Genomic DNA, 14,043 nt, shown 5'->3' on the forward strand with positions numbered 1-14,043 from the left:
CATTTTCTCTAAGCCTGTCATTCAGTACCACTAGTCAAGTCCCGGAACGCGCCAGCACCATGCTGGCCCGAGATGTCAACTCATGCCCCGGGCTGCAGGGGGTGGTTCTGTAACTCACTCGCAGACAGGGGCTCCAGGCTTCTCTCTCCCCCTTCTCTGAACCAGCACGCCCGCTGGCCTGCAGTCCCAACTCAGTAAGGACTAAGGACATGGGGAAGTGTCCTGCCTCGGTGTTGGCTGGACACCTGAGATATGAGAACCAGCGAAGACTCAGGGGTTGGGTAGATCAGGCTCCTGCTCCTGCCTGGATGCCTTCCTTGCTGTGTGATCATGAACAAGTGACACAACCTCTGTGAAACCGCTTCCTCCCTGAAGTGCGGCACATGGCACTGAAGGTATTAGGTCTGGTCCTCCGGTACCAGCAGAACACCTTGAGGCCCACACACCCACTGGCTCCTGGAGTGGCAGCCCCGAGTCACACAGGGCCTACGGCATTTCCCAAGAAGTGCTCAGGGAGGCTGTGTGCCGGGTTCACAGGCTCCCCCATGACAACACGAATGGTTTCCGGACAGCCGGGTGGGGCAGAGCAGCCCGAGCCTGTGCTGGTTCTGCTCCAGTCAGTGCCCTTGCCTCTCCTGGCCCCTCGCTCGGACGCCAGGGCCCTGCACACCCGAGATTCCTCCCATCTGTTTTCTTCTTGAACATGGGGGGCGGGGAGGAGCGAAGTCACAAACAACATACTTCACTTTATTTTCTCGCTTTCAGTTCCACCCTCAAGAAAGTTCTTCCATGTGCAGTAAACAGCTGTGAATCTGCCTAATAAAGTGAAGGCATTTTACCCACTGGTATTCCCCCAGCGCAGTCCTTGGCCACCTGCATCCTTTTAGTTGCAGTTAATAATTCAGCCCAGGATGAATTTGCATGATTAACATAAAGCCTTGTGATTTTATTTTCTTTCAGGATTTAAATCCTGAAACCACCACCACTGTGTTCATTTTCAGAGGTTGTGATCAAAACACAAAACTTGATTCTAGAATGAATCATTTCTTAAAAAAAAAAAAAAAAACACAAAAAACAAAAAGTATTTTCAAATACTGCTCTCCACAGAATCAAAGAAAAGAGTTGCTAACACAGACTTTGGAGATGCAGGGAAACCCGTGTCTTTTCTCTGGCTGGTGTTAACCCATCAGAAGCAGAGATTCATCCTCTACGGTTCTCCCATAAAGGAGCATGGCCCACTACCCCATGACATCCACATGGCTAACATACAAAGATTTTAGTTCAGTTCCTCATGGCAGGGCTCTCCATGTTTATCTTTTTTTTTTTCCCCAATAATAAATTGCTTTTAAACATTTTTTTATTTTGGGGAGAGGGTAGGTAATCAGGTTTATTTGTGTATTTTTTTAGTGGAGGCGCTGGGGATTGAACCCAGGACTTGTGCTCATTAAGCATGCACTCTGCCACTGAGCTATACCCTCCCCCGCCACCCCGGTTATCCGATCGGGCACTAGAGTTCCCAGTAAGTCTTTGAGAGAAAATACCAATTCTCTTGGATCCCAATAGTAGATTAATCACGTCATCCAAAAAAAAAAAAAAAAATAGTAAAAACGCAAACCAAATAAGTTGCGTTTGGAAACCCATCTGCCTCTGAAGTGGAGATGTGTGTGTGAAATGGCAATTTGCAGAAGCGGCAGCATCGTTGGGTTTCTTGATGAATATAGTAAAACAGGTTTGTCTAATGGGGAAACATGCATTACTATCAAAAGGAAACCGAGTGTATCCCACACGGAGAAGGAAGCAAGCTTTAATATCTCAGAAGCATTTCAAGCTGTGCCTGCCAGCGATTCTCCGCCTGTCTGATTTTCCTTAACATAAAGGCCGACCTCACCTGTTTAAAAATAATTAGGGAGCCGGCAGCAGTCCTTCTGGCCAGAAGCCGGTGCTGCCCGTGTTTGCATGCGTGTTTCCACTGCACTGACACGTCTGTTGCTGTTTCCGAATGCAGGAACCATGGTCAGTAAGGAAACCAGCAAATGCGTACTCACGACGGCGGCGAGTGAAGTGGAGCCTGCCGCCTGCCTGGCCCTGGAGATGAAGTATGCCCTGGATCCCAACCGGCAGATTAAAAAGAGGAATAAAGCCCTGCAGGTGCGGTTTAAGGATATCTGCGAGGCGCAGAACGAGCAAAGGGACCCGCAGCTCTCCTCCGGACAGCCGGGGGGCAAGCGGGAGGCCAAGCCCGCGTCCTGCCGGGCCGCCTACCGCAAATACATGACGGTGCCGGCTCGGAGGTCCATCCCCAATGTCACCAAGAGCACAGGCGTGCAGACCTCGCCAGACCTTAGAAAGTGTTACCAGACTTTCCCCCCGGACCGCAAAAAAGGGGCTCTCAACAGCATCCCTGCCGTGGATGCCTTTAAAAGTCAGAACAATGGGTTTGTGGTAGATGAGAAGGAGAAGACTGAGGAAGGGGCCGGGGAGGAGGCCCGGCCGTGGGGCGCGGGCCGGGTACAGAAGACGACGGCCTTGGTTTTCCATTCTGACGAGCACGTGGACGCGCTGGACCAGTCGGCCGGGGTCAACTGCGCAGGGCCATGCAAAACCCTCGACCTGCGCCGCTGCCGAGACGCCCCTCCGCAGAACTCCGCGCGGCCCGCCTCCCAGGAGCTGGAGTACCAGCCGCACGCAAAAGCAAAGCACGACAGGCCGACCCCGGACACCGACGAGCCCGCTGCGCCAGCCCCCGGGCGGGTGTTTAAGACGGAGGTGGCCGCCGTCTACGCGCCCGCCCTCAGCGCTCAGGCCCCGGAGAGGGCCTTGTCGAACTCCGCCCCATCGAGCGAGCTGTCCCTCTGCCCCGCGGCCGACCAGCAGCGGAGGAGAGCGGCGCCGGCCAACGGGCTCCGGGCCCCGCCGGGCGCTGCCGTGACCTGCTCGCCCCCGACGCAGTGCCTGTCCCCCGAATGTCGTGAAGCGCCCCTGCAGACCCAGGCCCTGCCGGGGCAGGAGCACCAGCCTTGTCCGACAGCGCTCGCTGTGGGCGAAGAATGCCAACAAATCGTGCCTCATACGGAAGTGGTCGACCTGAAAGCACAGCTGCAGGTGATGGAGAACTTGATCAGCTCGAGCCAGGAAACCATCAAAGTGCTCTTGGGGGTCATCCAGGAGCTGGAAAAAGGAGAGGCCCATCGGGAAGGGTATGTATGTTCACGATTTTCTTTCGGTGCTCTGTAGGCTCACCACCCTTGGGGACCACCGGTAGCCCCCAAAGCCCAAATCCACAGAGGCTAAGCCAGCATTTCTGTGAACAGGCTGTAGTCGAAGGACAGAGCAAGTTCAAAGGGATCCCGGGTCGTTTATGCCGCTAGACCTCCTTTGTCCTTCCCTGCAAGGTTTACGTGTCGGTTAGCGTCACCTGCCTGGCCTGGCACTCAATAACTATATTTTCAATGAACTGGTGGATCGTTCCTTTTTATCTCCCAGGGCTATAAAGGTTTATGATATTGATGAAGGATAATAGGTAAGCCAGTCAAAAATATCTAAGCAAGAAGCCACTTGCCTCTTAGGAATCACATTACGGAAGAGAAAAAAAGAATTATGGCATTCTGAAAAGTAAATGCTGACTTGCTTATGCTAACTAATTGGAGTAACACTGATATTCTGCACTATATGAGGTTTTATATTTTATAAGCAGACAATGTTTTTTCCCCTTACTTGGAACTCACAGAAGCAATGCCCATCATTCAACAAACCTTATCTGTGTATGATTAGGAGAGAGACACCTTTCCCCAGGAGCTGCCCTGTGTGTCCAGACGGGCAGCAGAGAGAGGGTAACAGCCCGTACCGTCTGCCGTTGATAACAGATGGCTGAACTTTGTTTCCCGTCTCTTGAACTGGAAACTGTGCAGCAGCAAATTTAACAACAAATGACCTCAAGATAGGACATGAGTCTTGAGCCCCTTAGCTGAGAAGGCCAGACGGTGTGCTAGGCTGACACAAAACAGGCAGCACTGAGCTGGGTCCCCGCTTCTCGAAACAGTGTCATGGCTCACTGGCCTTTGTCTAGACTGCCGGCCATTCCCTTCCCCAAAACTGTCTGGATTCCCTCCAGCCCATGTTCTGGAAGGGGCGCCTGAGGCAGTGCCCTGTGGTCTCCCGTGATTAGCACCCTTCAGCCTGTAGGCTCCTACCCCTGGCTAAGTGAGCTGGCAGCCAGTGCAAAGATAAGCCAGGAAATGCACTGCCAGGGCAGCAAACCACCCCATGCACAGGATTGTTGTGGCTGAGTTACATCATGTTTGCATGTTGTAAACAATGGGGAGAAGAGAAACTCTATGTTCCGAGGCAGTGGGTGAGACTGAAGTCCTGGCCCCAGAGGCAAGGTGCCTGGTGCAGGTCCTGCCCTTGGTGTCTGGCTTCTCCAGCTCCGTGCAGGTTGTCCATGTACAAAAGGAGTTAACCCCCTACCTCCTATGACCTAGCATTGTTTGTAGCCGAGATTATTAAGCAAAAAGTGTTGTTAGCCAATCACAAACCAATCTAATAGTAAATTAGTAGTAACCTAACATTACAGAATGTTTTCAAAAAGGCTTTGCTCGATCTTGGGTTTACATCTCCATTTTCATCCCATTTCATTCATTCAGACTTGAATATATACAGAACCCAAAGCAGCTCACTAAGGGGGGTCTGTCAGGGGATTTGTGGATTAGTAGACCATGTTCCCACAGAAACAGTGAAAGTCCCAACAGGGACCCATCGCTGACTTCAGTACAGCTGGTAGTGACTTAACCCAGACCAGGACAGAAAGATCCCATCACCAGGTGGGAACTGTAATTCAACAAATAGCATAAAGCCAAATGCATGGGCTAAATAACATGCATCTCCTGGGGGAGGAGGGGGTTGGAATAAACAGCAGCATGGGATTGAATACCCACAAACACCCCATGAAAGAACTGTTTTCTACGCATAGGCTCCCGCTCACACTATTAGAACAAGTGTGGAGATTTGCTTTAAATGGGACTCCTGAGTCTTCTGAGACTGTATCAGCTACAAAGTGGTTCTGAGTTATTAAGACACATCGAGGTGGGAATTCTGGTTCTGAGGACTTGGGCAAAGGCTGCACCTCATTTCTTCACCTGTAAGTAGTTGATCATCACCCGTCCTGCAGATGGAGGGTGAGGAAGGCAGGGGTGACCTTCTCGTGCGTTGAGCCCAGGGCCCAGGGTGACCTCGTGCATTGAGCCCAGGTGCATCTGAATAGGTTGGTGTCTGCTGGTGACATTGAGTGTTGCCTCCCTGGCCCAGCAGTGTTAGGGTCTCGGGAACACTAGGTGGCCCCGTATCTGACTGCAGAGGGATGAATGCACCCCCACACCCTCAGCACACAGGTGGTCCCTGAAAGCCCTGAGCTGCTCTGTCTAATGCAGTGGCCACATGTAACTCTAATTACAGTTGAAAATTCAGTTCTTCAGTCACATTAGCAACATTGCCCAAGAACCACATGTGGTAACTGGCTCCTACACAAGACAGAGAACATTTCCATCATCACAAAAACGCCTTCACCCAGTATTCCCAAAGTACAGTGCCTGGCTCCTCACCGCAGATCAAGGCAAGGATGATCTGACTCAAAACTCAATCTCTAGTTCAGCTGCTGTCGCACAGGACAGGTTCACAGTAGACAGGCAAGTACGTATCTGGGTGAACTCCCACATCCGTTCCTAGGAACCTTCCTTTCCACTTCCCTCTCTGAGCCCTGGGATTCAGACAACAGTGAATCTGGTGGTTTCAATTTCCCAGGCCACCTTGAAGGGGACCTGTCTTGTTCAATGCGCGGGGCCATCAATTTGCCCAAAATTCAAATTTCCACCACGCTTTTCCATGTCAGAACATAGGAGGAGACAGCAGCCTCAGAGGCGGGCAGACAGGAAGCAAGCCCCATCGTCATGCCTTGCTGAGGCGTCTGGGTCCAGCGCAGGTGGGGGAGGGGTGTGCCGCTGCATCTTCAACACTTGGCTCCTGAGGGAGGGGGAGGAGCATTTGCGATTTCCATGGTATAAATACTGCTCTTGCGGCCAATGTCAGCCAGCTCACAAAATCCTGAAAATGGAACCTTCTGCTCCTCTGAGCACCAGACCAGTCCCCTGAAGGGCATGCACTAGGACGGTCACTTTAAAAGAGGAATTCACAGGGCTGATTTTATGCACTCGATCTAAGCTGGAAAACAGGAGTTTTAGTAGCATGAGGAATTCACAGGGCTGATTTTATGAACTCAAAGCCAAGAAATGTTATCTTATCATTGCATCTCATGGTAGAAAATAGGAAAAGTCACTTTACTTTATGTAGATGGTTATACAGTCATTATGTAACGTGACAAAGAATTTCATGACCAAGTTAAAATATTGATGGAGTTTAGCCTAGAAAACACTCTAGAGTTTATAAGTTATCAACCGTGGAGAATCCTCAGAAGCTGGGTACCATCTATGTCTCTCCCCACCCTCCACCCCCAAATTAGCAGGGAAGGGTCTGCTTCATACAGAATTTTACCTGCATTAAGAGGAGTCTCGGGGGTGGGTGTAGCTCAGTGGTAGAGTGCATGCATAAGGTCCTGGGTTCCATTCCCAGTTCCTCCGTACACGAGGGGTCCAGTGAGGACAGGCATCCTGTGTGCATTTCAGAGCTCACGACTCTGAAAAGAAGTGACACGTTTTGCCCGCATCCACACTGCACTGCAGGCTTGCGCCTGGCCTGGTGAGGCCATGGGTCACACTCGCTGAACTTGGCTTAGTGTGGCCACGGGCAAATTACGCTGGATGTATAACTTGAATAGAACTTCTCCCCACTGCCGAGCTTGTTCATGCAAGCTCACCGTCGGGCCGGCACGGGCTGCGTTACTGAGTTAGCCAGGCAAGCTCTCTGCGGTAGTTCTCCACACCGTGCACAGGAATACCTGTATCACCAGCCACGACCGGTTTCGGTCGCTTCCAAATTATTTTTCATAAGAGATGCTTTCACTACTCTCGTTTGCTTGTATAGACTTCTGAAAGGCCTCGGCAGAGCACGTTTCCGGCTTAGGCAAGTGACTTAATCTCAGTGAGCTTCACTTCCATCTTCTATTAAACAGAGATGGTAGAAGCTGAAAGACGATGTCGGCAGAGGTCTTAACAATAACCAACACGCAGTGAGAACTGAAGAAAGGACATATCCTAACAGGAGCATTTCAGTAGGGCACCTTCTATAAGCGGCAGATGTGCAAAAAGTATTCAGGATCGTGCCTTTTTAGTCCCTTGTAAAATGTCCGGGCAACCCTCTGCATGCATGAATGCCAAGAATTATCCTGCTGATCTCAGTGCTTTCAGTATTATTCTTGTCTCTGCCTAGGAAGTTCAGGGTCACCCAGGCTATCTAAGTAAGTCACTAAGGTAGTCACTGAAGGCTGAGAACTGGGCAGATGCGGCACTGAGTTTAAAACCCCAGCCAATTCTTGTTAGAGTCGTGATTCCCCAGAGCAGCTGTGGGTGGCTGGGCAGGAGACCCTCTGACCCAAGGGTGTGGGGCTGCAGCGCTCAGGGTGTGCTGTCACCAGCCACCCAGACGTGGCACTTTGGCAGGGAGACGGCTGCTGACTTCTGAGACCGTGGCACCCCACACGTTCAGTGTCTTGAGGGGTTCACTGGCTGGTGACAGCCCAAAGATACTCTGTCCTTAAGAGAAGACCCGAAGACACTATGAGAGGCTTTACTCGAGCCATCAAGCAAGAGGGCAGGGTCTGCCTCTGCCCAGAGTGAAACAGGTTCTTTCACAGGTTCGGTCTCTCCCAGCATCTGCCAGGTGTCACCTGCAGGCTTGGGTGTGGGCGGAGGAGGGAGAAGCCATAGAATCTAGGCCAAACCGGGCCCTTAAATGTAACCAACAGGCAGGGATGAAATCATGAGACTCTGGGGGTTTTGTACTGAGTCACAGCACATGTGAGACCATCACATAAGAGGAGAACATCCTAAACAGCCAACGAGCCCATGGAGCCGGTAGCTTGCAGCAAGGGCTATCAATCCAGTGAGTCAGTCTCCCCCACGGGGTCCTAGTCAGCCTCCCCCGGAAAGGGATTTCTCCACGGCGGGAGGCCCTGTTCTCCCGAGTCCGAGAAATACAGTGATAGGAAAGGAAAATTAGCCACGGGACTCCCCTGACATCAGGGGCCCTTTGAGGACAGCATTGTCAGCGGCTCTGTGGGCCAAGGAGATAAGAGTAAAGCTTTGAGGGGCAGCAACGAGTTAATAACACAAACCCGGCGTGGCATCCTGCAGTCATGTTTCCTCAACTGTGTTTTCCTTCTCATCACTGAAACAAGAGAGGCTGCTACAGAATGGGGGAGGGGTGCCTACACGCAGAGATGGGGGCCCAGGCCGGCAGCACCTGTTTCTCGGAAGACCTCGAGGTCGGTGTCCGACGTAGCAGAGGGCTGCAAACGTTTTCTGCCAGAGGCCGGAGAGTAAATACTTCAGGCTTCGAAAGCCATGTGGTCTCTGTTCAAATGATTCAGACCTGCCACTGCCTCGTGAACACAGCCGTATACAACATGCGTACGAGCGAGTACTGCCGTGCTCACGAAACTGGACAGAAACGGGCACGGGCCACTCGGGAGCTCCGAGCTCCCGTTACGTGGGCTTGTAAATGGAGTGACCAGTTACTCAACTAGAAACCCAGTGACAATATGGGTGCAGGACAATCCCACATGGGACTCCCTGGAGACAGGTGGATGGTCCATTCATAGGTTTCACGAGGCTTCTACCAAGAGTCTCCTAAGTGTTGAGCACTGTGCCAGGTAAGGAGAGGATACAAGTCAAATCAACTCAGGCCCCCTTTGAAGGGTTCATAGGCCACTGTACAAGCCTGCACTTAATCGTTCATCAGCCCGTACGGCCATCAGGATCTTACTCTGCCAGGGGAAGGGTGTGTGTCCTAAACACATATCTGTAATTTATACGTGTATACACACGTGAATACGGACAGCCTTTCGCTAAAGCATGAAAAAGGTCTCGCTCTCCCAGCAGCAGTGCGAGGTCATCACAACACGTATTTCTACGCGGCGACTTGCTCTCCCCCAGACAGTGATGCTGGTGGACAGACATTACAGACTTGCTTTACCTTATGTCCTGATCCTGACAGATCACTCAGAACCAGGCACTCCTCAGAAGGACCTGTCAGGGGATGAGAAATCTCTCTGAATTTTCTCTAATTATCCATGCCCAAACAGAATAAATACTGCATCGCAATTACAGAGGAAGCAGGAGAGGACGGTTTGATTTGTTTCAGTCACAGAGCAGAAAGAGCCCGCAAGGAACAACCAGGCGCCACTGCAGCAGCCAGAGTATGAACCCGGGAGCCGACGAGGCCCCAGCGTGGGGCGAGGGGGCCCGACGGTGGGCACCCCGAGCCCCCTCCCGGAGCCGAGGGGGGTGCTGGGCGCAGTGGGCGGTCCCACCTCAGGCCGGCCGGGCGCCCTCTAGAGGGCGCCTGCGTTGCTTTTGCCGAAACCCAGACACTTAATGGAGACCAGGGTCTTCCACCTGTGAGCGGGAACGGCCGCATTTCAAAGAGGGGAGGGGGGCTCCTCTGCGGTTCTGCAGACTGATCCCCGTGGGTCGTCTCTGGGATGTTGGGCGCTGCCCCCCGGGTGTCTGGCACAGCGCGTCACAGGACAGAGGGCGTGGGAGCAGCAAGGGGAGAGCAGCGCGTGGCACTGAGCTCGGGAGCAGGAAGGCTCTCCGCCTGCCAGGTGCACTCCTGCCCCTCTGCGGCCCCTATCTGAACGGGATGAGAATGTCAGCGCTACATTTTCTAATGTTCCTGATAAATCAGCCTCGGTGTCTCTGCACATTTGTTGTAAACCCGAAGCATCGTGACACACTGCAGCCAGTGGGCTGAGGCTGCCTCCCGTTCCCGTGGTTTACTCATCTTCTGGGAACCACCCGGGTTCTGCAGCGAGCCGGTCCTGAGCGGGCGACTGTGCCCCGGCCCTCGGCCCCACCTGGGCTTGGGGATGGTTGTGAACCCCTCCAACCTCAGCGTCTGGCTGTGTGTGTTAAGAAGCCCCGCCTCCTGGGCTTCTCTGGGAGATGAAATAAAATACTGGGGACGAGGCTCTCGGCCCAGGGCCGTGTGTGCACTCCAAGTCATGTCCTTCCGAGTGCCCCTGTGACCCAGAGGCAGCTTCCAGGTGCCCCGATGCAGGGAGGTGATACAGGAGAGCCAGCGTCAACACCTCCAGAGAGCTTTTCTCGTTGGTCTCTATGGGCAGGGTGATTTCCAAGGATCGGGAGGGGCTGAGGATGACAGAATGGAGACATCAAGCTTTGCGGCTGTTTTCAGAGGAATGTACAGGGAGAGTTCACTTGGTGTCACAGGCAAGGCAGCTGATGTGGAGTCAGGAAGCGTGGGACTGTTCCCAGCTCGTCCCAGCCTCGCCCCTCTGAGCTGCACGTTCCCACATGAAAGAAGGACAGTCCACATGAGACAAGGGGCTCCTGTCTGACCTAAGAATGAATTCTCCAGAGATGTCCATGAACATCATAATTTCAGCCACTGCCATAAAATACATACAGAAGTTGAAAGAGAGAGAGAGAGAGAGAGAGAGAGAGAGAAAGCCACACAGCCCTCTCTGCGGATGTCTGTTAAGAAACGCAGAGTGATCCCGCGGTTAGGTTCTCTTTCTCCTCCTGACACTTCTTCCCTCCCTTATCTCTTCCACTGCTAAGCATGCGGGAGCTGACCTCTGTCCTGGAAGCTTGCAATCCTTTGAATGGTTTTCAGGGGAAACCCCCCTTGTTTTCTTTTTCTTTCCTAACTAATGGATTTCATATATTTGTGATAAAATAGTCAAGTTCTAAGCCCCAGTGTAAGTTAGCCTCCTTTATGATTTTGAAATAGAAGCACACATCATACTCTCTCCGGCATTCTTTCCACTTCACGCACAGGGCTGCGGTGAGTCTTTTCTGTAGCTTATACTTATATAACGTTATAACTACCATTTTTAAGTTCTTAAACAATAATAAGCCTTTCCACCCCTAATATGAAAAATGAGGCAAATATATTTGTGAGACTACAAAACACATTCCAAATTCTTGCTTTGGGCTTCATGTAGGTATCACACGTACTTGAAAATGTAATTTAAATAATCTTCCTGTGCAGAATGCCAAAATAGATTTCAAATACCTCTCTAGCCTTTTAAGTTGGTAGGTGAATAAAAGCCTCACCACTGAGCCACTAGGCAATTCAGACACCCCATTTGTAGATAAAATGAGCAATTCAAGGCATGACATGAACGTTTATGGAGTTTATGGATTTGTGTCCCAGAATTCGGATTAAAAAAAAAAGAGAGACGAAATGTAAGTTCTACTTTTCAAGTACTTTTTTAAAAAAATCTCATGCAATTTCTGCTAAGCTATGCAAAAATGGTTTGAACTCAATTTCCCATTGGACCTGGAGGACAGTTCCAGTGAAATGAGTCTCTCCAGGCAGGGCACCCAGCGAGCTTATCCACTTGGAGCATCCACAATATGGTGGCCATTCTGCATTGGCTTATTTAATCCCCAGAATTACCCTGTAAGGTAAGAATTATTTCCATCAGGGAAACTGAAGCTTGGATAGGTTAAGTTAACATCCCCAAAGTCAAAAGGCTGGGGATAATAGGAAAGACAGCACTCCCACCTGGACCTGTCAGGTCCAGCACCAGCCTCTCCTTCCTCTGAAGATGGGAAGCTTGCTCTGTCCACACAGATTTTCAAAACAGGCATTTTTGTTGCTACTGCAATTCTGGGTTCTTCCTTCGACTTGAAGGGGTCAAGAGTCTCCTGCAGCCAGACCTGGGAAGGCCCCTGTGAATTTATATTCTGAAGAAAGCATAATTATAATGCAAGAGGTAGCAGAAACCACCTTTGAAGGGATCCCAGGAATAAAGTATGTTTTTAAGGACTCATAGTCAGTAAAAGGAATCCGCTCTGCGAGGTAATTTCAGAAAAATCAAAGCTATTGATCTGGGAAGTCCAGGGACCCACATTCATCCATGAGTACCCTTCCTGGCAAAACCACTTCAAAGCTTTCACGTACCATCTGTCCTGTGACCGCACGGGCCCCTCAGGCTCCCCCTTAATCAAATTCACGTCCGAATTCATTTGAACAAAAGCCTTGAAGGAAAGTTGTTAATGCCCCATAAAAACAAGCCAGTCTGTGTTTTAAAAGCCAGATTTGAATGGACATTTATGAGAAATGAGTTCCTCTAGGTAGAGACAGTCTTGAAATGGGCATATCTTGACCAGAAACTGAGTAAAAAAAATTGTCTGTCAATATCTCAATGGTTACAGCACCAGAACATCTCCCCAGATAAGCATCTCATAATTGGACATGAAGAATTTGCTAAATGATGACACCAAAATGCAAAGGTTTTAATCTTCAGCCACACGCGCTCTGAAGCACTGGTTTAAAAATAAGTCTAACGTCAGGTTTGGGGAACAAAGACACAAAAACTCCTGAAGAGCAAGTTCTGATTTAAAATTGTTAACTAATCTGCTCTGAAAAAAAAAATCAGAAGAAATTACAAATCAGAGATAAAAGCACTGTGGCAATTTACCACTGGAACCACCGCCCAGTGCACAAGACTCCTGCTTTCAAGTTCAAGTCTTGGCACATTACGTGACGTGTGAGAATCCTCGAACTGGGGAGGAATGCTGACCCAGAAAAAAAATCTGTTTTAATGCCGCAGACACATTCCCATTTTCATTCTAGTTTGGTAGCCAGTGCCACCAAATTCGTTTTCATTAATTTTCAATAAATTATAGCTTATGCTTTATCTCTCCTCCAGGAAACAAGTTAATCAACTCAGCCTCAGCTCAGCCCTCAAAAAGCGGTTTTCTTTATTAATAGCTATTCCTGATGCCCTACGGGGCGAGGGCCTTTTTTGGTCATTATTGTCACCATTCTGCAACTTAGTGCCTCCTTGATTTCAGGAATCTATGAAAGAGGCTGCAAGCTTTGCCCTGTTTGTAATGTAACCAGGCAGTCTACACACAAAATAATAATGACTCTCTGCCCTGAGTTTTACCTATTATGACTTTAGATTATGGAAATATGGTTATACAACAGTAAAAAAAAAAAAAAAAAAAAAAAAAAAAGTCTTGCCCTAAAAACAGTGCTCATCTCTGTCTCTGACCAAATCTGCATGCCCTTCTGACAGTACTAATAATGACTGTGCAGTAAGACTAAGAATATATCCCGTCGTAAAAGGAAGGAGGCAGAGAGCTAGGGCAGGGCCTGGGCAGAGGCAGGGATCAGAAGACGGGCCGGCGGAGGTGCAGGCGGCTGAGGGGGAAAGCAAGGAGGCCAGCTGGAGGAGAGGCCCACAGCCTTGAGTCTTCCCACTGGCTGGCATGCTGCACCCACCCCCCATTTCACTTTAATTCTCTGTAATGAAAACAGGCCTCAAAGGCTTTCCTAACAGCCAGCGCCTCCCCAGAATTATAGTGTCCCCACGTTTGGGGAGCTGCTGGGTCCGCTAAAGTTAATTTGTCAACACCGTCGAAGGAAGCCACCGACTTCATTATTCATAGGCTGTGTCTCAGTGAAACTTGTTCACCAGGTTGCTTCCGAGATAGAGCAATGACATTTCCCAGGGGTGCAGAGGGGGCTGGTTTAGGTGCAGATGGAGCCATTTACTTTAATAACAGAGTGTTGGAGGCAGAAGATGACTGGCCTTTTCCACTTTGGGGAAACTTAAGATGGGATAGTGGTCATACTTGTAGACAGAGGTTTTCCCCTGATCCAGCTGAGATCATCACAGAACTGACCACCCTGTTCTCCTTCTCAGAAGCACAAGGGTAGGACGTCTGTTAACCCAGCAGAATACTCAGGCAGGTTCTTTATTCAGTTTTTTATTCATTCATTCATTGCCTCATTCATTATTCATAAAAATGTTTCTGGAGTACTCACTACACTTCAGCGTCACTCCAGTGTGAGCCCCAGATGTTCATCAGGGAACAAATACCCACGTATCTC

General features: G+C 50.2%; 2 protein-coding genes across 7 annotated transcripts in view; one reads left to right on the top strand and one right to left on the bottom strand.

Annotated features, from left to right (window-relative positions):
* Positions 1–14,043, bottom strand: part of DOCK1 (dedicator of cytokinesis 1) — a 484,302-nt gene that overhangs the window by 247,341 nt on the left and 222,918 nt on the right.
* The window catches only part of INSYN2A (inhibitory synaptic factor 2A), a 58,029-nt gene that overhangs the window by 18,062 nt on the left and 25,924 nt on the right, over positions 1–14,043 (top strand). For all 6 annotated transcript variants that reach the window (XM_032490668.1, XM_032490666.1, XM_032490665.1 and 3 more), the window contains one exon: positions 2,006–3,197. In XM_032490668.1, the coding sequence (XP_032346559.1) occupies positions 2,011–3,197 (1,187 nt within the window). In that variant the 5' untranslated portion in view covers positions 2,006–2,010. The remainder of the gene's footprint in view (positions 1–2,005; positions 3,198–14,043) is intronic.

The sequence above is a fragment of the Camelus ferus genome, chromosome 11, assembly GCF_009834535.1.
Source record: "Camelus ferus isolate YT-003-E chromosome 11, BCGSAC_Cfer_1.0, whole genome shotgun sequence".
In the NCBI taxonomy this organism is placed as follows: Eukaryota; Metazoa; Chordata; class Mammalia; order Artiodactyla; family Camelidae; genus Camelus; species Camelus ferus.